At 39.6% G+C, this 26,728-nt stretch overlaps 1 protein-coding gene across 1 annotated transcript in view; it reads left to right on the forward strand.

The window, feature by feature from the left end:
* Positions 1-2,418: 2,418 nt before the first annotated feature.
* The window catches only part of DNAJC3 (DnaJ (Hsp40) homolog, subfamily C, member 3), a 72,089-nt gene continuing 47,779 nt past the window's right edge, over positions 2,419-26,728 (forward strand). The window contains exons 1-2 of the mRNA XM_008586379.1: positions 2,419-2,615; positions 17,198-17,308. Coding sequence (XP_008584601.1) covers positions 2,534-2,615; positions 17,198-17,308 — 193 coding nt within the window. The 5' untranslated portion in view covers positions 2,419-2,533. The remainder of the gene's footprint in view (positions 2,616-17,197; positions 17,309-26,728) is intronic.

Below are 26,728 nucleotides of genomic sequence, written 5' to 3' on the forward strand. Positions count from 1 at the left end.
ACTATCTATTTTGTTTTTAATTTGGTGCAAGAAGGTGTTTATGAGTACTCTATTTGCTTCTGAACATTTTTTCCCATAGCTAATCCATCAGCAAATCTTATCTCCTTTACCTCCAAAATGTGTTCACTCCTCTCTGCCAACATTGTTTTTCTTGGTCAATAAACATAGATCAACCTATTAAAAATTATATAATATTCTTAATTTTAGATATACAATAATTTATTTAAATATGCTACCACTGTTTTAAGTCTTTTGCTATTATAATTAATAGGTAGGATGAATTACAGTAGAGATTTAATGTTTAATTTCAAAAAAGACTGCATAAATAAATGCTGAGAAATCCAAACAATATTTATGGTAACTTTTCCTACAATCACTGGATTGCTTTGGTTTTTGGTTTTCATGGCAAGAGAGATCAGGTGAAAGCCATGCCCAGATGAACATGGATGAATATTCCTAATCATTTTACACACAATTTTAGTTTTGAACATTTATTTCTAATACTACCTTCTTTGTTATAAAATTATCCCCTTCAAGGAATACTTTGTAAAGCTTAGTTCTAATACTACAGGATCCATAATTATGTAATTGATTACTAAATGTTTAAAGTTACTCACCATTGAAGACCCTTGCTATTTTTATTTTCTATAACACAAAGTCTATCATCTCCTTAACCTTTTAAAACTTCCATCCTTAGAACTTCAGCTTTGCTATTTTTTTCTTTAAAAATCGCAGGCAGCATTCTGATAATTTATAGTCTAGGAGTACTGTATTTTGTTTACAAAATTCCTTCCTCGTATGCTCAGCATTTTGTTGGCTGTGTTGGCCTCAGTACCTCATTTGCACGATGTCTTCACTAGCATACTTGTGGACATTGAAATCATCTGCCATTTTTTCCACTCACATCGCCTTATGATATCAAGAAAAAGAGCAAACCAAGAAAAAAAAAATTCCAAGGAATTTCTGAAGGAATTCTCTTCATTATTCTGCTCTTCTTAGAGCGAGTAATATTTGTATAATATATAATAAGAACTTTTACCCGTTTCATGAAACCTCAAAACAAACCTTTGAGGCTGTCAGTGTGATACTCATTTTACAGATGAAGATAATTTACAGAATAATCATGGTGTTTAATGGGTCTTAATCCTCCTCCGCTCTTCATATAGTGTGCTGCCTTCCCCACAACTAATCAGGAACTTTTTTTTCTTTCTCTTAACCATTTTCCTCACATCAGTTCCCTTTGTGATAGAAGCCTTTCTCCTTTTATCCTCCTTAGTGTATGTTCAGAAGTTACAAATTCACCACACTATTCATAATTCATGAATTCTAAAGCGTGAAATAGTGCCCAGGTAGCAAATACATACCCATTGGTAAAGCAGTAACTATGCAATTAGTACTTAACACACAAAAAACATTGTTTTACCCAACGTAACACATCGCTGGTGTACAGAGTGTGTGTTGGGGACGCCAGAGGAAATGGCCCCGAACAAGCTTAATGCCAGATCGAGCAACTTGAACCTTCTCTTGTTCAAGTTCTTTTCTCTCTTGCATTTATTTCCTCTGGTGAGCACAAGATGCAAGAGCCGTTCCTAACAGTCCTCTCCTTTTTTCTTACAGTTGAAGTTGGCTGCACTCTCAACAGCCTCTTGCCCTCCTCAGCCACTGTGGCTCCCTGGTCTCTTCTTCACAGAATCTTCCAGAATCGCTTTTTTCTGGGCACGCTGGTTAGCTGGTCAGGGGGTTCCCAAGTTTCCAAGCCATTGCTACTTACCTCCATAGGTCAATTACGCACTTCTCTCTGGTTGTTCCTGAAATGCGTTAACCTCCATAAGATCATGCCACTGAACTGGGTTCCAGCTCCTCCTGACCGCTTCTTACTTACTCTTCAGGTCAGTCAGTATGGGCGGCGGTGTTTACTGCCTCATTCCGAGACCTCAATTCTAGGCGCCTTAAAGCTCCCCTCAGACCAGCTGGGCCTACGGCCGGCCTACCCATTCGGGACGCGGCGCCTCACCTTCCTCTCCACACACCCCCCGGAAAACCTCGGATTGCTCAAGTCTTCCCCCTCGCCAACCTAGCGCGCCGGGACCGGCAGAAGAGGGCTTTCGCGGCCTGCGCATGCGGACTCAGCGGCCGCCACTCAGGCTCACCGGCTGCTTCCCTCAGGGCGGCCGGGGCGGTTTGGAGCTCGCTGACAGCTCCACGACCGACCGGCGCAGCCTCGTCCCGTGCTTCCACGTTATCCTATCAGAGGCGGGGCGGGGCGACGGCCTCCGCAGCCTATCAGCGCGAACCACGACCCAGGCGAGCCCCGTAGGAGAGCGGCCAGGAAGAAGGCGATTGGGTGGCGGCGGCGCTAGGGGGCGTGGCGTCTCCCGGGCCCCGCCCACCGCTTCTTTCCTCAGCTCGGAGCCAGCTGCCGCTTAGGCCTGAGTGAGAGCCGACGGCGGGCGGGCGCAGCAGCTGTCTGAGCGCCGGCGCGGGCTGGTGGGTCCTGCACCCTTCCTCGTCCTAACTCTCCGCGCCCCCGGACATGGTGGCCCCCAGCTGTGTGATCAGCCGGCTGGGCTCGGTGTTCCCCTTCCTTCTGGTCCTGGTGGACCTGCAGTACGAAGGTGAGTCCTGCCCTGCTCCGGCCTGGGGAGCGGGCTCCCGGGCCAGGCCCCCCGGAGCTTGCCCGCCTGCGACCGGGCGAGAGTCTCGGGGCGGCTCGGACGGTGGGGCGGGAGCCGGGAGACACCGCGGCCCGGCCTGGGCCTGAGCCCGCGCCTGGGCGGGGGCTGGAGCCCGGTTCCGGGTTCGTCCAGGGAAAAAGTGAGGGGACCGGCGGGCCGCCGGGACGGGACAGCGGGTCTGGAGTGAGGAGCGGGGCCGCGGGAGTCCGAGGAAGCGGGGGCACCGGGCAGATACTTCGGGAGCGTCCTGGGACGCGGAGCCTTGGGCAGCCGTCGGTCCCGGCCTCACTTGGGACCCTGGCTTGGCGCCTGGGGACACTGTTGGTCAGTGGTGCTGGGAGGAGGCGGTAGAGGTGGCCAAAGGGGACGCTTCTCTGTCTCTGGAGTTCCTGGGCAGGGAAGGGGTGCGGGGTTATGTCCGGCTGCGTGAAGGGGACAGTGTCGAGTGTGGAAAAAGTGAGTAGCCGTCACGTTACGATACACTGTGTCGGTGTAGAAGTTGTTAGGTTGCTGCTTTACGGAACCGGTGTTGGAATTCAAGCTCGCGGAGGGCAGGGCACCAAGATTGTGGTTTTACAACTCCCAGGATAGTCATTCCACTTAGGGCTGGCTTTACTTCTCCGAGTTCTCTGAAAAGGGTCCCTTTAAAAAGATACTGAGTGTTTAAATTTCACTTCAGTCCTACAGACTGGAATGTTGGCTACTTCTACAGAACAGTGAAAATAGAGGGTTGTCCCACCTTAGGTGTCAGCGGGGAGGAGGAGTAAAAAAGCTGAAAGTGCCAACTTGAGTACTCCGAGCTTGGTTAGTGTGCGAAATATTCGAGTATGGTGACATATCACATGCATTGATCTAATTTCATTCCCATTAAAAACAGCTAGTTGTCAAGGAGGTCTGATTAAACATTTGAATATTACGTTCAGAATGAGTGAGGATCTGAAGTTGGGAATTGTTATGGTGAAATCCTCAACTTTTTATTTGTTTAAAGTAATACGCTCCAGTTTTTAGGTCTCATTCATGGCAGTGGGTTTTTGTGGGGTTTTTTTTGTTGTTGTTCCCCTGGTAACCATATTTTTTTGAACTCAAAATCAGAACATGTAGAGTGACAACACTGGGACAAAGAATTTGACAGTGAGGCGGCCCCAGAAAATCTAGGGAATTGGAATTTGAAGTCCTGGACCACTTTAATATGGTTCATACATTCCAGTTCTCTTGCATTTTCTAATGCTTAGTCTCTGTGCGCCCCCCCCCCCCCCATTCCGGTAGTATTTATGTCCGATTATCATTGATAATTTATTTTGGACTCTTAAGAGAAAGTTGCCTATGTTCTGTTTAATGTCATTTTTTTTTTAAAGCTACAGAGGTGTGCATTTTTGTATGATTTGCTTTTTCCACTAGCTTGTGGAGCACCTTTTTCGAATTGCTGTTCTGTGTATGATTATGTAGGACTCTTAACACATTTCCCTCCTGTGGTATTTTCCATAAGAAAACCTCATAAGAGAGCTTTTCTGTGTAGGAAGCACTGGTGACATTTCTCAAAGAGTGCCAGAGTACTATCTTCTTTAGGAACATTGCGTGTGTGAAGTAGCGGGGACGTTTTGTACAGGTGATAGAGCAGAAAGGAAAGGATCCCTTTCTGCAAACTGTCTCTTATTTATGGAGGTATCTGATATTATTCCTACTTTACAAATTGGGGAACTCAGGCTCCAGGAGTTTAATTAAAGTTCATTTTGTGTGCAGGCTGGAGACAAGTTAATTGGTTGACAGCATCATTGGGGTTCAAGCATTCAAAAGAGGTGGAAGCTGGGAAAAATTATCATTTTTTTGTTAGCCACCAGTAGTAATTAACAGGAAAGTGATTTTCTGGTAGGTTTAATATAATGATTCTCAAACTTAAGTGTGCATCAGAATCTCTCATGGAGGGCTTTTTAGAACAGGATGCTGGGCCCCACTTCTAGAGCTTCTGATTTAGGAGGTCTAGATGGGGCCTGAAATTTTGCATTTCTGAAAAGATTCCAGGTGACCACACTTTGAGAACCACTGGTGTGGAGTTAAATTAGGAGTTAATAAAGGAGTTAAATTAGGTGTCTGCTATGTAGTAGACACTAGATTTGGTGATGGGGATGTAAAGGTAAGAAAGAACCTCTGACTTGAATTGGCAAACTGTTAGCTCCTGTTTTCCCAAATAAGTTCTGTGTCTGGGTTCACTAACCTCATAGTTCTCTGGGAGGCCTTCAAGTCAGATGGTGCCACTGCTAGAATGGGTGTGAGAAGAGTAAATGTGAAGCAAAGAGTTGCATAAAATGGAGAGTGTTACTGATGATTAGCTTAGATGGCCTAGTTTCTTAATATTTTAAAATATTCATCTTTGTTTTCTTCTAGATTCTCTGTTAATTGTAATCCAGAGAAGGGAAGCATGTATCGTAATTGAAAGGTTGACTCTTTTAGCACCCCCCTCCCCTTCTCAAAGGCCTTTGAAAGAGGGAAGTCCAAAGCATTAGATTAGAAACAGAATTTTTGGAGTAGAAAGAAAACTTTAGTAGTATCTACTTTAGTGTTCTCATGTTACTGATAAGGAAGTTATTTCAATTCTTTACTAATGGTTTGTTCTTTTCAGTGACTTGAGTAGGGACACAGCCTGGAAACCAAACCTTTTTTTCCAGTTATCATAGTTTTCTCTTTTTCTTCCTTAACATGGTATCTGGACCCAATTTTTCCTTATTTCACTAAACTGGATTGATTAAACTATATATTTTGGCTATAGGGAAAAGAATGGTTGCAAATCTATATGTATAAAAGATGGTGATAACTTTTATTTGAATCTAACCTATGAAAAATATGTTTTATCTTCTCGGATTTCTTTGACATTATTTAAGTGTGGAAAGAATAAGTAAAGTAGCAAAGATGAATGACTTTAAGTAATTTACATAAATTAAGTATTTTAGCGGATGGTCACATAGTTTATAGAATTATTTTAAATTCTTTAATAAGATAGGATGTAATAAGCAGTAGTGTCAAAGTTCCAATTCACTTAACTAGTTAACATTTGCTGAGGGAGTGCCTAGAAATGCAGTAGTTTTTATTTGGTGGGACAGGGGAGAATTGTTTTGAGATGAGATGCCCTGTCCTAATTAGGTTTTATTTTCCCATATGAAGTTAATTAATTGTGGTCAAATTTAATTTCCATTGCCATGGTCTCCTCTGGTTAATGTCCAGGAATTAATCTTTGTTTATATGGAAATATCATGGGAACCTAGTCACCTACTCTTCCAAACTTGAACATATCAACCATATATTTATTTTTCTTTTTGTACCCTACTTTTTTTTAATTTTAATTTTTTATTTTTTTGGCTGCTGGCCAGTAAGGGGATCCAGACCCTTGACCTTGGTGTTATCAGCTCTAACCAACTGAGCCAACTGGCCAGCCCTCTTTCCATATCTTCAGAAAGCTGCTTTAAAAAAGAATTTAAATAAAAATTTTTTTTAAAAATTGGTGAGTTTATGTAGTTTATAAGACATGTATTTGTGAAGCACCCATGTCCTCTATCCCTCCTTTCTCAGTTTAGATTTAGTGCTCTATCATTGTAGTCACTTCGTTGCAAATACCCTTTAATTTCCCTGCTCCTATACACTTTTGTTTTACTTACATTGCAAAACGCAATACCGATTAAATTCAATTTTGTCAACTTGTTTGTTGTCCCTTAGAGCTGAACACAGATGGAGAAAAATGGAGACAACCTTGTTGATTAGTCTCATTTTAAGGGAACAATCTCAATCTCAAATGCACACTCAAATGCTGATAATATTTCTGCAGTTACCTAGTATGTCTGTTCTTGAAAATCAGTGTTTCACACCTTTTCGTCTTTCCTTAAACCTCCATTTCAAACTCCCCTTTTCTCTCTTCCCTTATCTTATTTTTTTTTTTTAGACCTTGTCTTAGAGAAAATGAAAGTCATCACAGGGCAACTTCGTCTTCTTTCTACCATGAAATTCACTAATCTACGTACATCAGTACCCACTCCGCTACCTTTTCTTATATTAAAATGTATAAAACATCTCTATTCCCAACTAAATCCAATCTCTGTACTTATACCCTGGAATACATTTCCTCTCACCTTCTGAAAGCGTTGCTCTTATGATTGTCTTAGTCTGTTTTTGCTGTTGTAACAAAATATGAGACTGGATAATTTATAAACAGAAATTTACTTCACATAGTTCTGGAGGCTGGGAAGTCCATGATCAAGGCACTAGCTTTTGTTGTCTGGTGAAAGAGGGCCTTCTTGGTGTATCCTCGCATGGCAGAAGGTGGCAGGGCAAAGAGGACAAAAGGACCTAGCTTGTTCCCTTCAGCCCCTTTATATGGCACTAATCCATTCTTGAGGGAAGCCCTCATGACTTAATCATTTCCCGAAAGGCCCCACCTTTTAATACCAACACAGTGGGGATTAAGTTTCAACACATGAATTTTGGGAGACATTCAGATCATGGCCAGTTATTTCTCTTCTGTGTCATCACTTCCTTCCCCTCTGCTGGATCATTGCCATCAGCACTCCAACATGCTGAAGCATTTCTATCTTAAACTGTTCTCTGATGTCAATTGTCCCTGCAGCTACTGAACTGTGTTTTTGCTTCTCTTGACAGCAGAACTCTAAAGAGTTGTTGGTATTCTCTATTTCTATTTCTCTATCTTCTGTTCTTTCCCCAACATATTACTATTCTGGTACCTTAAAGTCTTATGTATCTGACTCCTGTTTACTTCTCCAACCTCTTTTCGTCTTAATCTTCCCCTCCATCACCAAGTTCCTACTGCATTGACTTCTTTTACTTCCATATTCCAAGCGCATTTCTGAGTGAAGGTCTTTATTCTTGCTATTGCCATGGTCTGGAAAGTTCTTCCCTGGCATCGTCAAAGGAGCATTCATGATTCAGAGAAGCCTTCTTGACATGCTGTGTGCAAAGTACTCTCTCCTTCAGTTAATACTCTCCCTTTACCTACTTGTATTTTCTTCATAAAACATAACACCATCTGAATTACCTCATTTATTTTACTTGTCTATTTCCTTTAGAAAATAAGCTTTATGAAAAGGGCCTTTGTCTCTGTACCTAAATCATGTTGACATGAAGTAGATATGCAATAATTTTTTTTAAATGGCTGAGTGAAATCAAATCTTTGAGCTCTTTTTTTTTGTGTGGGTTTATTTTCTAAGTTGGAATTCCTTGAGCGAGGAATCCCATCACAACATTTATACCTTCATATTAATTGAAGCATAATGTCCATTGAAATTGAGCAAAGCTGGTGCTATGGTTTGAATGTTGGTGTCTCCCCCAAGATTCATGTGTTGGAACCTAACATCAATGTGATAGTATTAAGAGGTGGGGCCTTTGGGGAGTGATTAAGCCATGAGGATCCCCCTCATGAATAGGATTAGTGCCCTTATAAAATAGGCTCCATCAAGCTCCCTTACCTCTTCTGCCATGGGAGGACACAGCAGCAAGTTACCATTTATGAAGCAGAGAGTAAGCCTTCACCAGACACCAAATCTGCTTGTGCCTTTATCTTGGACTTCCCAGCTTTCAGAAATGTGAACAACACATTTCTATTTACGAATTACCCAGTCTAAGGTATTTTGTTACAGCAGCCTAAAGTGGACTAAGATACCTGGTTACAATAGATTTTATTTTCCTCGTTCTCTTAGGAAGATTTTGGTGCAGACATTGTTCACTGTACTATATAATTACTCAGCCCTTTAGTTGGCTGTATAAACTACTTTTTTGTTTTTTTAGAAAAACATAACCAAAATATATTTTAAAGCAACTATTTTTATACAACACTGTTATAAGTCATCACAAATATTTTTTCCCTTCCATACTTTTTTTAAAAAATCATTATTCAATGCAGTTGATTTTTATGGCCCTAGACTAAACCACTTTTTGGGTCAAGAGAGAGATGCTTACAAGGTCTAAGGTCTCCAGCTTAGGGTATTTTTTATTGAAACTGTAGTCACTGGTCCTTGCTTGACTATGAAATTGCTAAGATACTGAACTTCCTGCCCTATCTTTCTATGGCTGGATTCCTCTGTCTTCTGTGTTTCTGCTATGAGACTTCATCCAGACTCATTCCCACCTTGTTAGGTTCTTGGAATCTGCCCTGTGTTTTTTTGTAGAGTGATATTGGGGTTTTTCTCATTCCTCACATTCTAAGTGATCCAACCTGAATAACCACCTCTGGACTTGCTACCTGGCCTGGGTCTGTCACCTAGCTTTCATGTGAACGTTAGTATATTTGACCACCAGTTCTTGCCTTCTTTAGTCTGGTTCTTCTAGTCTTGATTGTGACTGTCACCAAATCATACTTTTAACCCCTCACCTTTAAGTTTCTTAAAATTATTTATTTTCTGCTCTCCAAAATATAACAGATTCTAATGCTAACAACTTCAGTGAAAGACATAGTTAGTTACTCTTTTTCCTGCCCTTCCTATTCATTTTGCTGACCTATGATCGATGCTTGTCTGAGGAGAAACCTATTGTATAATGCTGATTAGGAAATGGCATGATGTTTAGTTTCCTTATTTCTCAGAAAATAATGTTTATAGACCATGTGGCAAAGGAATAAAAATTATCTATGGCTCAAAATAGAGTTGATGTATTGCAAAAACAGCCCACAATTAGCAAATAATTTTTGGTTTTCAGGTATTAGTGTGTTTATGAATCATTGGTCATATCAGTTTGATTTGATCATTGTTTTGTATTTAATTTAATTTAATTTATTTATTTATTTATTTATTTCCTTTTTGTCTTTTTTTGTGTCCGGCAACGGATCGCAACCCTCAGTGTCGCACCCGCACCAGACCGGGACCGGCAACAGGATCACAACTCTCGGTGCTGCGCCCGCACCTCGCTCAGCCAGTGAGCGGGAACCGGTCCGTATGTGGGATCCGAACCCTCGGTGGGAGCGCCGCCGCGCTCCCAAGCGGCGCACTGTAGCAGTGCGCCACCAGGCCGGCCCATTGTTTTGTATTTTAGATTCTGTTATTCTGATGAGTTATACTACATTTAAGTAAGAAGGCAAATAGTTAATAGTTAGTAATAGCATAATAATAGTTATTCATTCAACAAATATTGAATGCCCACTGTGTGCAAAGTACTGAATTAGGTGATATAAAGAGGAAAACACAATTCCTGCTCTTAACTTGCTTTTGATCAGTGTTGGAGGGTCGGGGTTGAGAGAGGCAGGCACACTGTGATGAAGGCAATGTATTAAGTTGGTGATATTGCAAAGTGAGGTCCTGTACTTGGGAGTGTGGGGATGCAAAGTACAGTAGGATTATAGAGGAACTGTTTTTTTTTTTTTTTTTAATCCTTTTTGTCTTTTTTACTGACCGGTAACGGGATCGCAACCCTCTGTGTCGCGCCCGCACCAGGGACCGGCAACGGGGTCGCAATCCTCGGTGTTGCGCCTGCACCGCGCTCAGCCAGTGAGCGGGAACCGGTCTCCACATGGGATCCGAACCCTTGGCGGGAATGCCAGCGCGCTCCGAAGCAGCGCACTCTCCAGTGCGCCACCGGGCCCGCCCATAGAGGAACTTTTTAACCCACTCTCATTGAAGTGTTTAGTAAAAGTTACAAAGGAGCCAGCATTTGACAGCAGAATGTTGATTTATGAGTAGGAATTTTTTACGTGGGCAAGTGGGGAAGGCCATTTCGTGGAACAGCAAATGCAAAGGGATGAGGTGTAAGAACACAGCACTTACCTTCAGGGAAGGACAACCAGTTTATTTTGTTATAGGAGTATAAAGTGATGAGGCTGAACACTCATCATGAGCCCTGATCCTTAAGGGTGTTGCTTGCCTTTATAGCTGAAGAGATTTAGATTGAATCTAGCCAGAGTTGTGAAAACTGCAGAATTTTTAGTAGGAATGCATTTTGGAAGGATTGCTCTTGCAGCAGAATGGGAGCTAAGCTGGAAACTATATTGGATAAAATTGTAACATAATAAAGATCTGAGTTTTATTCTGAAGGGACAAAGAAATGCTGGATACCTACCTCTTTTAATCCTAGAAGGCAAGAGAAATTTAGTTTGAATAATAACTCAACCTCTGGGGTGAAAGTATGACATGACTTGACATAGCAGTTCAAAGAACGTTGCAAATGCATTCTTGGCTCCCACTGGACTTCAGGTTCAACCTGTGAGGTTGGAAACGATTTTGGCTAAAATGTCACATTAAATGATGGGTTGAGTGAGTGAAGCATGTGAGGCTTAGTCTGGTTTATATGGGGAAAAGGTTTGTTTTAAAAAAGTCTGGTTTACATCGTGTACTGTATTGAAAAGAAAGCTGAGCTTTGGAAGTAGATCTTGTTTTGACAGTTATTGTGAGTCCTTGGGCAGAATGGGTAACTTCTTTGAGCCTCCGTTTCCTCAGTTATAAAAGTCTGAAAGATGGTTACTTCCTACAGTTGTGAAAATTAAGCGAAACAAGGACAGAAGTATTCAGCACATAGTAGGTTCTTAATTCTTCGTGTTACATCTTTCCTGTCAAACATTTTCAGGGAGGGATAAGGAAATTATTTTCCTTTTTTTGACTAATGGTTTATCTCATACCTGACTTTCTTCTCTCCTCAAGCAATCCTTGATTAAGTACATTTATCTGATTGTTCCTTTGAGAACATGTAATAGGGGAATGTTTGAAGACTGCATGCTGTTTCAAAGACTTCCACCTTTCCCTGAGTTTTGAGAACATACAGATAACCCATCAACATGTCTCTGTAGTTGTACCTACTGTCACATCAGTGTTCCAGTTTGGAACCTAAAGGCTGGGTCGTTCCATAGCCCACACACAGCACTTTCACTGTTCTTGTTTGATCCTTAGTTCATTCTTAAGTATAATTTTGCCATGATTTCTGTGTACATCTTTCTCTTTATATGGGTGATGCACAATCTTTTTTATTTTATGTTAGGAACTATAAATGTTAATGGGTGTATAGTTTATATTAGAAATTATCTTTAAAAAAATCAGAATGCACTATCTGTACCTTATTTCCTCATCTCTAAACTCTTAAGGAATTTAAAATAAAAATATTATGGAAATTTTCAGACATTCACAAAAGTTGTGAATGATATAATAACCTCCATGCATTTATCTCCCAGCTTCAACAACTACCAACTCATGACTGATATTATTTCATCTGTACCCATCGATTATTTTGAAACATATATCAGACATCCTGTCATTTCATTTATATTTTACTACCTATAAAAGATAAAGACTTAAATTTTAAAATCTGTATTAGCTATATGCTCTGTAGTATCCGATTGTAATGTTATATCTTTGAACTATAGTTTAAAAAAAATGTTTGGGGCAATTATTTTGCTTTTTTTCCCTGACTTAATTGGCTACAAAATTGTAAAATGTGATAGATCTATAGTGTTTCAAAATATTCCTTAAAAAAAGTTTTCAACTGCAAGTGATCATTTTATCAGCAATATTTTTAATCAAGACTCATTTCTCAGTCTATTTTGTTAAATTTTAAAAAGTGTAAGTAATGGGTGAATACGTTCTTGCTGGAAAAAGTTAACTGATACAGTAATACATATTACATCGTAAAGTGCACACGAAATCAGAATGTATATACTGCAGTGCAACTTGCTATTCTTAGTTCACATCACCACATTTCTTTTCATTCTTGACTGCCTCCAATCCACACTGTAGCCAAAGCAATCTTTTTAAAATGTAAATCAGATCTTCAGTTCCTTGCTAAAACCCACTCTAATGGCTTCCTTTTGTACTTGGAAGAAAATCTGCATTTCTTACTGTGACCTGCAAGGCCTAATGTGATCTGTATTGCCTGTGTCCTCTATTCTCTCTCTTGCTTACTGTGCTGGGGTCTTCTTTAGATTCCATGAAGTTGAGGTTGGTTATGTTCTCCCTGCTTGGACATGATTTTGGCATGCTGGAGGCTTTCTGTAATTCAGGATCCCCTACCCACTCCCCTTGTTATTTATGTTTTAACCCAAACATTATCTTCTCAGGGAGTCTTTTTTGACCCATTTATCTACATTAAGTACTCCTCCTTTCCTCAGGCAGTCCATCACCTTAGCCTCATGACACTTAAGAAATGATGTTGCTTATATCTTGTTCTCCACTGCATCTCCATTGCTAGAGCCTTGAGTGCATACATTCATGGTCTGTTTTTTATGGATGTTGCATCCTTTTGAATCTGTAAGAATATCAGTTATCTTCATCTTTAGATTTTTTAATCTCTTTGGTCCAAGATGGTTGTTAGGATGAGAACTCTCTAAAATTTTTTCAAGTCTAGAAGTTCGTTTTCAATTCAAAAGATCCATCAGTTGGCCATTAATGAATAGCATCTTCAATATTACTGTATTTATTCTAATGTCCACTTAATTCAGTAAGCTTTTTCGTGGAAAGATCTGGAAGTAATTTTCTAGGCTTAGAATAAATTTTTACCATGTGGATGCAAGTGGTGTTCCCAAAACAGTTGTAGAAGATGCAGCCCCCGTGATCCAAAAAGATAACTACTAGAATTAGACTAAGAAAGCAAAGGCCTTTATTGCTACAGGTAGTGATTATGGTGTTTATGATAACAGTATCTCCGGTCTCACTTGGAAAGGTGGAATCCCTCCAGTCACAGGCTTGTTAATCTGGGACACTGGGCAGCCGCTAATGGGATGGGAGTTTCCCAGCGCTAACCAAGCAAGGAAGGATGAGATAAGTGCCCTTATGGGCTAGGACCTCTTATTGAGACAAACTGTCCTGGCATAGTTGGACAAAGAGAATGTTTGTCGTCACTTTGTCTCAGGCTGTCTCAGGCTCCTAGCCTATTCAGCTGGTTGTCTGATGTAAGCTGAACTTGCACCCACTGGCTGGCAGAGCCTAGAGAGAATATTCTCACTGGTCACAAAGCCCAGATCTCAGTACATAAAACAAGATGAAAGGAGAACGTCTTCTGGTTATTTTTATTGGGGACCCACAGCAGTGTTCATCTAAACAAGCTCTGGTCTGGTGAGAACCATGAACTCATCAATCTTTGAGGCTGGCTTAAATAACGGATTTACCATGCTAGGGAAACTCTGGAATCTCAGCCTTATTGAAAATAGGCCATTGTTGACTCCAGGTTTCAGTCAGCCTACCAAGTAAATTGTTAGAATCACTGTCAGCTGTGTGAGTTAACACATTCAATGTGGGATTTCTAGTATAGGAGTAAGCAAACCTTTTTTGTAAAGAGTCAGTGTATTAGTCTGTTTCTCTTATAACAAAATACCTAAACTGGGTAATTTGTAAGAAAACAAAATTTATTGCTTACAGCTTTGGAGGCTGGGAAGTCCAAAGTCCAAGGAACACATATGGTGAGGGTCTTCTTTGGTGGTGGCTTTATAGCAATGCAGGGGTCTCATGTGGCAGAAAGTGGTAGGGCAGAGAGAGAGAGAGAGAGACTCTCATGTGCTCTCCCTTTAAAGCCCTCAAAACCATACCTCTGACTACCATTATTAATCCATTCACTACAACAAGGTTTTACAATCTAGTCACCTCTTCAAGAACCCCACCTTTTGATTATCACAATAGGATTTCCCACCCTAAACAGTTACAGTGAGAATTAAGCTTTTAATACTTGAACTTTGGGGGACAGAATTCAATCAATGCACAGCAGTCAGGTAGTAAATATTTTGGGTTTTGTGGGCCATATGGGTTTTGTCACAGCTCTACTGATGTAGCATAAAAGCAGCCATAGAAAATATGGCCCATTCATTAATGGGCATGACTGTGTTCTAGTAAACCTTTATTTACAAAAACAGTTTGCTGTTCTCTGCTTTAGTAAATGAGCACATATCAATGAATTAGACCTGATGTAATTAGACCTCCTTGGTCTAGCACTTTTAGAATTCATTCCCATATATGTGCTGTGGGGTTCTGATGGTTTATCAATAAAGTCTTGCAATTCTTTTGATGTTAAAAAGAATTTTTTTGTGGGGGGGGGGGGGGGTCATAGTATATACCTGTGTCTCTGGAGCCTGCTGAGAGTCGACTTGGGTTAGTGACAATGGGAGTGGTTAGGGTGGGTCTTCAGAATGATGAGCATCCCTTTATAAGGCATCTGCCCTAGGTAAGATTGTCGAAGGGTTTTTAAGCACTGGAAGGCTAGTCTCCTCAGACGGGAGAAAGCAAGCTACTTCTGGTCTTTTGGTAAGGTCAGCCCAGAAGGACTTGGGGATTCAAATTGGACCATTTAATCTTGGTCAGAATAAATGTTACCATTCCAAATTTAAGGATCACTGTCTTTACTAGTCTATGCTGTAACTTTCACAGGAGAAAATTGGTGAGACAGCAAATTCAACTATTGTTTTAATTAAGCAACCCTCATTATTTTATGTTTGATTTTCAGCTAAATGAGCTCTGGCTATAAAAAATAAGAGGTTGTTTTAGAGCTGTCATGGAAGCTCTCAGACCATGGCTTGAGCTGAGAGTTATATCAGAGCTTGTTATTTTCTTTCTGTAGGTGCTCTAGTGCCCTCTAAAGAATCCACCCCACATCACAGTCCTTATTTTCATCATTTCTGCCATTGTAGTCAAGTGCAGCAGCACTTAGCCTTCCAAAACATGTGCCTTGGTTGGCAGCACTTCATGACAGTCAACACAAGTGATAGCTTAATTTGATTCCAGTACCTACTATGGATTACTAGTATCTCATTTCCCATTGGCAGGAAGCTCAGCACTGCACTCAAACTCAAGGGGATGACCAAACCAATCCTCAAATCCCATCTTTGTGGGTCCGTCTCGTGGGACCACTCCTAATACCAATTGTTTATCAGTCTGGGTCCATTCAGGAGATAAATGACAAAGTAATTTTTAAAAGAGAAGTTTAATGTAAAGAATTGTTCAGTTATGGTAGGAGAGTAAAGATGTGAAGAGAACTCTAAAGGGTATTCTAGGGCTGAGAGATAGTTCCAAGGAAGGGCTAATTTGGAAGGGGGGCTGAAGTTCAGACCTCATTGGAGAAGGTATAGTTGCAGCCCATGTTTGCTGGTGGAGAAGTTTGCTGAGTTGGTGTGGCCAGAAACATTATTATATGGTGTATGACTATACCTAGAACAGTGCATTGTAGGTACTCAGTAAATACTTGGCTATTAATAGCAGACTATCTGATATTAATTAAGGTGAGATTCTAGCTTAACAAAACAGAAAATGGTTCTGGGGTAAGCAAAGGCTGGTTGGCTTATGTGCATGGAGAGTTGGGGTGCTGCCATGTGAGTGAAACCTGCAGTGTGTGTTGTCCTCATTGGGAAGTGGTGCCTGGGCTGAGGCTGCCAGCTTGCTGAGGGTACTGGACCCCTGGACATATGGCTAGGGCAGAGCACTGGATGTCCTCCCCACATATACCATGCAGCAGGATGTTCTCCCTGTGACAGAACATACAATAGGAGCCAGAAGAAAAGTAAAACACAGCAAGCAGAACAAGGAGGTGTCCTTCCTGCCATGTCCCTTCAGTATCCTTTATTGACAAGGTATAACATTGTGTTCACTGTAAAGGAGAAGTGCTTAAAAACTTCAGTCCATTATTGCAGTGCAGGTACTGAGGGTGAATTCAGAATTGAGATGTGTAGTACATTAATAATTGGTCCAGTTAGTCAGATCATGTTATTCTACTCATAATTCCTTAATAGCTCCCTATTTTAACAAGAGTAAAACCCAGAGCCATGCATAATTAGGACCTCTACTTCTTTGACCTTATACTTCTGTCTCCTTGGCTCTGCTGCAGCCATCCAGACCTCCTTGTTGTTTCTGAACATATCTGCATGCTCCTCACTGAGGGCTCTTGGACTAGCTGGTCCTTCTTCCTGGGAGCTCTTTTCCTAGACATCTGCATGGTGAGTTCCTCACTTCCTTCAAGTCTTGCTCAGATGTTAGCTTCTCAAGGAGGCCTGCCCTTGACCCCCTTATTATTACTGTAAGCCCCTTGCACTCCTGACCCACTCATATGGCTCAGCTTTTTCCACAATACTTTTTACCTAACATACTGTGTAATTTACCTACTTATGTCTTTCTTCTCCCACTATAATGTCAGGTACTGAGAGTGAGTGAGGGGCAGGGGTTTTTGTCTATTGCTGCTTATCCCAGATACAGTCATGCATTGCTTAAAGACGGGAATATGTTCTGAGAAATTAGTCTTCAGGTGATTTTGTTTTTGTGTGAGCATCATAGAGTGTACATACACAAACCTGGATGGTGTATAGCCTACCACACACGCAGGCTGTATGGTAAAGCAATTATAATCTTATGGGATCACTGTGGAACATGTGATCCTTCATTGACTGAAACATTGTTATATAGTGCATGACCATGCCTAGAACAGCGTATTGTAGATACTCAATAAGTACTTGACTAATACAGCAGACTATATAATATTCATTAAGGTGAGATTCTAGCTTAACAAAGCAACATTTTGTTTTCTAGAATTAAATCTTGGTTTGTGAAAAGTTAACTGATTTTTTTTTTGTTTGTTTTTAGGTGCTGATTGTGGAGTAAATGCAGATGTTGAGAAACATCTTGAATTGGGCAAGAAATTACTTGCAGCTGGACAGCTAGCTGATGCTTTATCTCAGTTTCATGCTGCAGTAGGTTTGTATCTTGGAACCAAACCAAACTGAATGGCTCTCTTGGGAATTCCAATTAATAGCCCTCTTTTTTAAATTTAATTTTCTTAAATTTTATTTATATTATATTTATTGGTGACAGAAAAGCTGGAGAAATGAGTAATCGTTGCCATCTTAAGGAACTGAAAAAGAGAAAAAAAGAGAAGAACTGGTTAAACATGATTTTTTTTTAAGTTTATTTGTTAATTTTTTTTTTTTTACATTCTAAGATATTGTGAGGCAGTTCAGGAGGAAAGGGATGGGGAAGGGGAATGAAATAGGGTGGGAGGAGGAAGAAGGGTGGGCATGGTTGAAGCCTGTGGCACCCCCCTCATTCCTGCAGGGGAGACCCAGGGTCTTCCAGTGTTGGCTCAGTCATTTCTGGGCTGGATGCACATGTTAGGGGTGTGTGGCTGAAGCCCTTGGCCTCCCACCGCCCTGGCTTGGGAGACCAAGGGGCTTCTAGCAGTGGCTTGGTGGTCATCGCTGGGCTCATTGCAGATGTCAGGGGCGGTGGTGTGGCTGAAGCCCTCGATCCCCCACTGCCCTGGCTCTGGAGCCTGGGGCGCTTCCTGTGATGGATCGATGGTCGTTGCTGGGCTAGTTGCAGGTGTTGGGGTGGGGGGCCATGGCCAAGGCCCTCGGCTCCCGTCTGTTCTGGCTCAGGAGCCTGGGTGCTTCCTGCAGTGGCTTGGTGGTTGTTGCTGGGAATAGCCCTCTTTTCTGATAACATTTTAAATAAACGTTATTTCATGTTTAAATAAAACATTTAAAAATATTTGCAGGATTCTGGGTGAAATAGATTAATAAATGTGTGACATTTGAATGCATATATTTCTAACACAAGAGAATTTTCCAGGTAACTGTTGCTTGTTATTACTGTAAGTACCAAGAATAATTCAGGATAATTTTCGCAGAAAACTTTTCTCAATGTATTATATAGTTTTCTGTCTTCTTAAATAGATTTCACTGAATGCAGTTTAATTTTCTTGACGACTTGGGTTATCAATATAATGATTACGTTGATGCCCTTGGGAGATCCTGCATTTTATTGCCTCTTCAGTATTGGTCAAACTCCAACTGCCTCTTATGCTATTACTTCTTACTGTTTACTTGTGTCTGTTTGTAGTATCAGCTACCATTGCAGCTTTAATCTATTAGGACTGTGAGAAGTGAGATAATCAGAATACATAGGCTCTAAGTAAGGGCTTAACTGGTTTTCTTATGAATTACTGCATAAACTTTTGTGCAAGGACTGTTTGACATTGACTTTCCTTAGAGCTATTTTTTATTATACATTCTCTCCTTTATTTGGGGTGGTTCAGAGTAACCAGCCAACAATTTGACAGGTAAGAGGTGGTGTACTTTTAATAAGATACAGTTGTGCTGACAGAAGAACTATCTATCATTCTATTGTTGTAATTTACTACATAAACAAAATGTAGTTAGGTTTTGGTTTGGCAATATTTTTCTATATGCTTTTTCTTAAACTTAGATTTTTATTACTGATGTTATTAGCTCTCTGGAATAATAGGAAACAGATTTTAGTCTTAGCTTTCCCACTTGATAATCCTATGACATTGGTCCAATATATAAGAAAATGTAGGCTTAAAGAAGCTGCCTGCAAATTTCCAGCAGTTTTTACTGTGCCACTGAAAGGAATTTTTGTGAAAATTAAGTGAGAATAATGGATATAAAGATTTCTTTGAAAATAGGGTACAATCACACGTGTAAAGTATAAAGAAATAAATCTATTTTTGTCTTTGAAAATTGAGATTTTTCTAAAAACAGATTTGATATGTTAGCAGGGTTTTCTTAACTATGTGGAGTTTCTATTAGGAAGTTTGCATTTCAGTCATTAACTCACGAGAAGTTAATGAAGTGCTAGTTACTTGGCACAACATTTTACACAAGATACTTTTCAGTAAGGGCCATTTACTACATAACCACATCATTACTAAGTCCATGCTTTTTCTGGTGATTCAAACTGTCTTCAGTGCTTCAGCATGGTAATTAAAATTTTTTTCAGTTATTGTCTTAGAAAAAGCATTTCTTAAAGCAAAATATTGATTCTTACCTACTACCAGAAAATATTTGTGGAAGTTTATATCTTCTTCCTATTTTATACTTTATTGTGTTTCACATTTAAAAGAAACATCTAGGGCTATGGCATATTGTTAAAGTCATTTTTAAATGACTAGTTTTTCTTTAGTTTCACCATTGCAATACAAGACTTCTTGAAATGGCTTTTCCCCCAAATATCCAGTAAAATATTACTGTGTTCACTGAAAGATGTAAATCGGTAAAGCTAAAACATGGTAATTTATTGGTAAAATTCAGTAAAGGGAAAATAAGAAACATTGCTACTGCATTTAGAATTCAAATAACAGTGTTATTTCATTCACTGTGACTTAGCAAGTAGCAGTTATTTGCAGATGGGGTACATCATAATTTCTGAGGAAGACCAGTGTAGTTTGAGAACATTTATCATTTTAGTTTGTATAAAACACTGATTGCTCATAACAAACTATAGAAAATTAAGTTTAAATTGTGTACGATGGGAATATATAGTAGACAGTGATGGGATGTCACGGTCTTTTGAATCTCTTATGAGATGAGTGTTTATCAGAAAAGAACTGTAGATGCTATATTTCAGTTGCCTTATTTAGCAAACATCAGTTCTTTAGTATGACTGCATTAACTGCTTCAGGTAACTCAGTGGGTGAGTGAGTGCCTCTTACTAACTGTGAGTAACTTGCTAATAGTGAATTAGTCCAGGTCTAGTGACTTCTACAATAACAAGTTATGCACTTACTGCTGTAGGTCATAGAGCTTTTAAAATGTAAGCTGATCTCTTGTGGTAAAATATCATCTATGTTTTAACACATTGCTTTAAACTGACTACAAAAAATTTTAAATGTTTGAGAGCTGGCCAGTTACTCATTTGGTTAGAGCATAGCGTTATAACATCAAGGTCAAGGGTTCGGACTGGATCCCTGTACTGCCAAAAAAAAAAAAAAAAAATACACACACATACACATATGTTTTAGAATATTTCACACACTCATGTTTTAGAATATTTGTACTTCTCAACTTTTAAGTATGGTGATATATTTCTTTAACTTCTCCTATAATTAGAAAATTGAGGGCTGACCCGTGGCTCACCTGGGAGAATGTGGTGCTGATAACACCAAGGCCAAGGGTTCGGATCTCTATATAGTCATAGTTGGTTAGCTCACTTGGGAGAGTGTGGTGCTGACAAGTCAAGGGTTAAGATCCTCTTACTGGTCTTCTTTTTTTTTTAAAAAAAAAAAAAAAAAAAAAAAATCAATGTTAAAATTTGTGATAGACATTGGTTACTAGCATTGTATCAGATCGTTTTTTATTATAATGCCACAGTTGACATTATTTATGGTTGTGACTCCCTGTCATACATTTTCATTTTTGAAAAATTATTTGGTATGTTTTGAAAATTACTTGAGTATGGTATTTTTTGATTACATTTTTACATAATAAAAGCTTCATATATTAAAACTCAATAGCAACATAAATAATTGTTTCCATACTGGACAGATCTATTGGTGGATTTAATTTTTAAAAAGTTTATCTGGCATATAAATGTTTTTGGGGGAGTTTTAAGATGTGGAACTGATTGGGAAATATTTTTGATCTATTGGAAATAGTGTGATTTAAGGAAGAGGTAGGTATCACTTTTCAGATAGTCTTCTGATACAGTTGTGTCTATTTCAATGTCATGAAGTAGTCAGACACAAGTTTTGTTTAGGTTTAATATTAGAGAAAACTGCTGTGCAGGTGTGAAGCATGCCCTGCCTCTCATTTCTGCAGCATGGTCTTATGGGGATAATGAATTCTAGGGTCTGAAATAATTTCTTTGATAGACCTTACAGAGTGTCTTAGGTACATATGGCATGAATGCATGTCCCACCCACGTGGTAGATTAAATGGTGGGCCTGTCTGAAATGATAGGTTTCTCCATTAGCTTGGTAAGAAAACCAGTACTACACTTACATAGTTTTTGCTCAGTTAAAAAACAAAAGGCATATCTACATTGACATGTCACTTAAACATGTCATGATGCTTTCTCATCACCTTTGAGCCTCCCTGTTGATGTGGGGACCATTACTGTTCATATTTAAATAGAAGGAAACAGTGCTCCAGTGACTTTCCAAAGGTCATATTCCAGTTTAGAAGATTGTGAACTTCTTGAATATAGGTACTGTCTTCTTATTATTTTAATCTCTGCTAGATGCTCAGTAAATGCTTGAATGAATGATTGAGCAGAGTTGGGTAATCCACGAACAAGAATAAAATTTTCTATATCCAGGCAAGGGTGTTGTTCCCTCTGCCTCTCACTACTACCATTTACAGCACCATTTGTAATTGGCTTTCTGATGTATTTCCCCAGTCTTATTGTCTTTAGTAAGGCTAATTTTCTTATATTTCAATTGATAGTTTTAGGATTCCTAGTAGACCTTAAGTCTATCTCCCCATGTTCAAAAATTTCTAATAAACTAGTATAGTGATTTGAATGCTGTAGTTTTAAATGAAATCCATTATTTCCATATGTAGGCTTGTAAATAATTTACATAATGGACTGTATTGTATGGATAATCAGGAAAGTGATTATTTTCAAGGGTATCAATTCTTGTAAGAAACTGTGATTTTTCTTAGTCCAATTCTTGTTTCAGTTGCTACTTCACACACAATTGTGTGGGAATAGACTCTAGTTCTAGGAACTGTTGGTATTTTAAGATGAAGACCCAGGAAGGATATTTTGATTTACCATACAAGTGACCTCATGCCTCTAAGCAAATTGATTCTTGGTTCATATGTTAAACCACTGCCATTCGATTCTCTGAGGATATAGGTAAAAATAAACTCAGTTTTTCCTACTAAGCTCTCACAACACAGAATATTTCTGTGACCTGTGCTCACCAAAATGCGTGGGAATTTCTCCCCATCAAGCAACCCTACAGATCTTCAGTAGACACCAACTGAGTATCAATTCAATTCAGTTCTGACTCTGTCTACCTGGAAGTGGTGTCAGATCCCATCCCACAGGTTGAGAGCTCAGTCTCACAAGACTATCTGCCGTTTCAGATGCCAATTGCAGCCCCCAGGTTGTTCTGACAGACTGGCTATAAATCGGGGTTCTCACAACTCTCTTCTGGGTTTGATTAATTTGCTAGATTGGTTTACAGATGTCTGGGAAACACTTCACTTACGTTTATCATTTATTATAAATGGGATTACAATGGATACAGATGAACAGCCAGATGGAAAAGATGCATGGAGAAAAGTATATGGAGAGGGGCAAGGAATTTCCATGCCCTCTTTGAGTGCCCTGCAGGAATTTCCAGGGATTCAGCTATGTGGAAGCTCTTCCCAATCCCGTGCTAATGTTTTTTTTATGGAGGCTTCATTACATAGGCATGATTGATTACATCAGTGGCCATTGATGATCAACTCAGCCTTCAGCTGTGCTCCCTGGAGGTTGGGGGGTGGGACTGAGGGCTCCAACCCTCTAATCACATAGTCACACAGTTGGTTCCCTAGACAACTAGCCCCCATTCTGAAGCTATTTAGGGGCCCTCACTCACCAGCTATCTAGTTAGAATGCAGGAGACACCCTTATCACTCCTGAGATTACCAGGGTTTTAGATGTCAGGAAACTGAAGGAAGACCAGATATATACATATTTCACAGTATCACAGATTCCTTATTGTATTTGTTCAGTGTTATAAATTGGTGTTCCAGTCCCATCTCATATCTTAAGAACACTTAAAAACTGAATAGTAAAATTGGTGAAAGTGAATGTCCCATAAATATTGTATATAGAAATTTTTATGTATGTATAACCAGATATTTAATTAAAAACTATGCCATATATAATCCTCTTTGGAGGTTTTTCTACATGGATTGGAATAGTCAAGTTTTTTTACAAATAGAAGTCCAATGCAATTTTTACCGAAGTGCCTTCTTCATAAAATGCCCAAAGCTAGCAATAGCATTCTTCTTTACTTGAAAAAACCTTATACAGAGTTAAAAATAAGCCACACATGTTTTTGAAAATGTTATTGCTGATTTTATGTGGGATTGTTACTGGAAGCCAGGCTCGGCTTGCCCTCTCCACTAAACAAATGACTTGAAAGTCCAAAAGTTGGTGCAAGGATTGGAAAGTTTATTCAGATAATCGGCATCTGGGGGATGACCAGGCTGAAATCATCCTGCCTTCTGATGCATTCTGATGCCTATTCTGGGATTTATAAAGGGGAAGAGGCAGGAAGGTAAGGAGGAGGCTGGTCGTAGGATTAGCAGAGGGTCTGAGTCAGATGTTTGGGTCCCATGATGGACTGGGTGCTTTGGCATCATGGAGTCTGCAGTTGGTGGACTGGTCAGCTTCAAACCCTTGATGTTATTTTAGGGGTCAGAGTCCTTATCTTTTAGGGAGAGCTCAAAGACAATATCCTTAGTCAAGCATCTCTGGAACATAAAATACCTGACTCGTACCTCTAACTAATGTGGATGCAGTTCTCCTTTAAGCAAGAAGGTGAGTTAATAATCAGCTAGGGCGCCTTGCCTTTCTCTTTGATTTCCTGTTTGTGGTTGATTTGGGAGATAAGGAAAATAAGACAACTTAGTTTCAATTTCTTATTTTAGGCATGTGACATCAAGTAAATGTTTGAGAAGGATCCTTTAGGGTCATGATTTCATCTGTGGGCAATTTCAACCTTAGGGTCAACTTCTCATTTCTTCCGCTAACCTCAAGGAATTGATGATTATCAGTTACCAAGTTAATGGCTAACTGAAATTTCCTGCTTGGTCTTTGTTACCCCAAAGATGGCCATTCTCTAGCCAAGGTACCTTTTGGGATAATGATCTGAATATCCTGGTGAGGTGCCTTTGTTTAAGAGCCTTTTCTGTGCTGACTGTCTTAAGACCCCTTGTTTGTCCAAGGCAGGTCTCAGTGTTGGCTGAGGTTTACTTTGTAGTGTTGTTGTTTGTTGCAGTTAATTAGGAGTTTGTTTCCATTACCTTTCATTTGAGTATCTACTGTGGGCCAGGGGCTATGGAGATTCACAAATAAAATCATACATCAATCCAACACTCAAGGAATTTATTTTCTCTGGACTGAGATGTGTATTTAAATAATTGATATCAGTAAGTGGTGATTAAGTGTTAGGTACAATAAGAGGTAGATATTACAGTGTTATAGAAATGGAGAGAATGGAATGTTTATTTTCACATGTGTAATCAAATGTCATTTGAGCTGTGCCTCAAAGATTGAGCAGGATTTGGACATATAAAGATGATGGATGTGTGTGCATGTGTGTGTGCACATGTGTGTGTAAATCAACTCTAGGCCTTAAATCATGTTATTTCCAGTACTTATTATTCTTTGGTTAATGTAAATATGCCATAGAGAACTGTCTTGCCACACAATTAATGTTGGAATCCTGCCGACTACGCCAATTGTAAAGCTCTTAATCCTGTTCGTGAGGCCAGTTGTCTAGCTACAGGACCACACTAGTTGTTGGGCTCTTTTACCTGCCAGTAATCCTGTACCAACTGGGCCAGTTGCCGAGCTAGGGCTGGGTCTGGAACTCACAGACCCCTCAAGCCCATTCACAGACTGGGTCACCAGACCCCACACACACCAGGCTGGGTCACCAGACCCCTTACATGCAGGTCTATGAGCTAGGTAACTGCCAAACAGGTCCTGGAAGCTGTAGGTTGAAAAGCATGGCTGTGCAAAGCGGCGTCCACCTGAGGCTGTCGCCAGCAAAGGTGGCAGCAACCTGCATGTGCACTAACTCCACCCACCCACACACAATTTGTTTACTGAACCACCCCCAACTGGCCCTGGGGTGAGGGGAGCCTGATTAAATTATTCTATTTTCCCAACAAGAACTTACGCTTCTTTAAATTAATGAATATAAAAGTAACCCATGTTTACTGTGAAACATCTTGGAATATATGGACAGTACAAAGAAGGAAACCCAATTTCTTTGCTCAGATAACTACTGTTGACATGCAGTGAATTGCCTTCTGCTCTTAGGTGTAGTGCTTAAGTTCTAGTAATCTTTAGCTGTCAAATCACTCTATGGTCAATTGTGCTGACCGGACCCATAAAATTTTAATTTATTGCAGATTCAAAATAAAACAGAAACCAAACCTAAAGATATTCTATATCAAACATGCTCTTACTATAGTTACTCTGTTTCTTACTCTTTCCTCAAACAAATTACAATGTTTTGTAAGGAATACCCTATGTACAGGCTACTGACTTTGCTGTTGATTGGGAAAGAAATTTCAGTGACACTTAGCTGGGATAATATGGTTTTTTTGTATGTATGTATTTATTTACTTACATATGTGCTAATGTACTTACTTAACTTACTTTACTTCAATTCACTTTAGTTTACTTCATTTTACTTTTTACTTTACTCTTTTAGATTTAAGAAAAAAAAGTTTGGTTTTTTTATTGTTAAAATGCCCAATTTTTTTTTCAGAAAAGACTTTTTTTTTTTTCTGGCCGCCTCATTTTCTTTCTTTTACTTTTTTTTACTGTGGAAAATGTACCTAACAAAAGTTACCATTTTAACCATTTTTAATTGCACAGTTCAGTGGCATTAAGTGCTTTCACAATGTTGTGCAACCATTTGTCTCCAGAACTTTTTCATCATCCCAAGCTGAAACTCTGTCCCTTTAAACAATAGTTAACCATTTCTACCACCTGACAACTACCATTCTACTTTTTGTCTCTATGAATTTGACTATTGTAGGTGTTTCCTATAAGTGGAATCATAAAATATTTGTTCTTTTGTGTCTAGGCTTATTTGACTTAGCATAGTATTTTCAGCATTCTTCTGCATCACAATTTCATTCCTTTCTAAGGCTGAATAATATTCCATTGTATTATATACCACACTTCATTTATCCATTCATCCATTAATGGACATGTGGGCTATTTCCACCTTTGGGCTATTGTGAATAATACTGCTATGAACATGGGTGTACAAATAAATATATGTTTGAACCCTTTTTTCAATTCTTTTGGGTACATACGTGGTATAATTGCTGAATCATTGCAATTCTATGTTTAATTTTTTGAGAAGTCACCTTATTGTTTTCCACAGTGGCTATACCATCTTACATTCCCACCAGCAGTGCACAAGGGCTACAATTTCTCTCTTTACCAACACTCGTTATTTTCTTTTTGTGTGTGAGTGATAATAGTCATCCTAATGGGTGTGAAGTGGTATCTCAGTGTGGTTTTGATTTGCATTTGCATATTGATTAGTGAAGGTGAGCATCTTTTCATGTGCTTATTGGCCATTTGTACATCTTCTTCCATATTTGATTGTATAGCCTATTCTCTTGT

Source organism: Galeopterus variegatus, unplaced genomic scaffold (assembly GCF_000696425.1).
Source record: "Galeopterus variegatus unplaced genomic scaffold, G_variegatus-3.0.2 Scaffold3969, whole genome shotgun sequence".
NCBI classification, from domain to species: domain Eukaryota; kingdom Metazoa; phylum Chordata; class Mammalia; order Dermoptera; family Cynocephalidae; genus Galeopterus; species Galeopterus variegatus.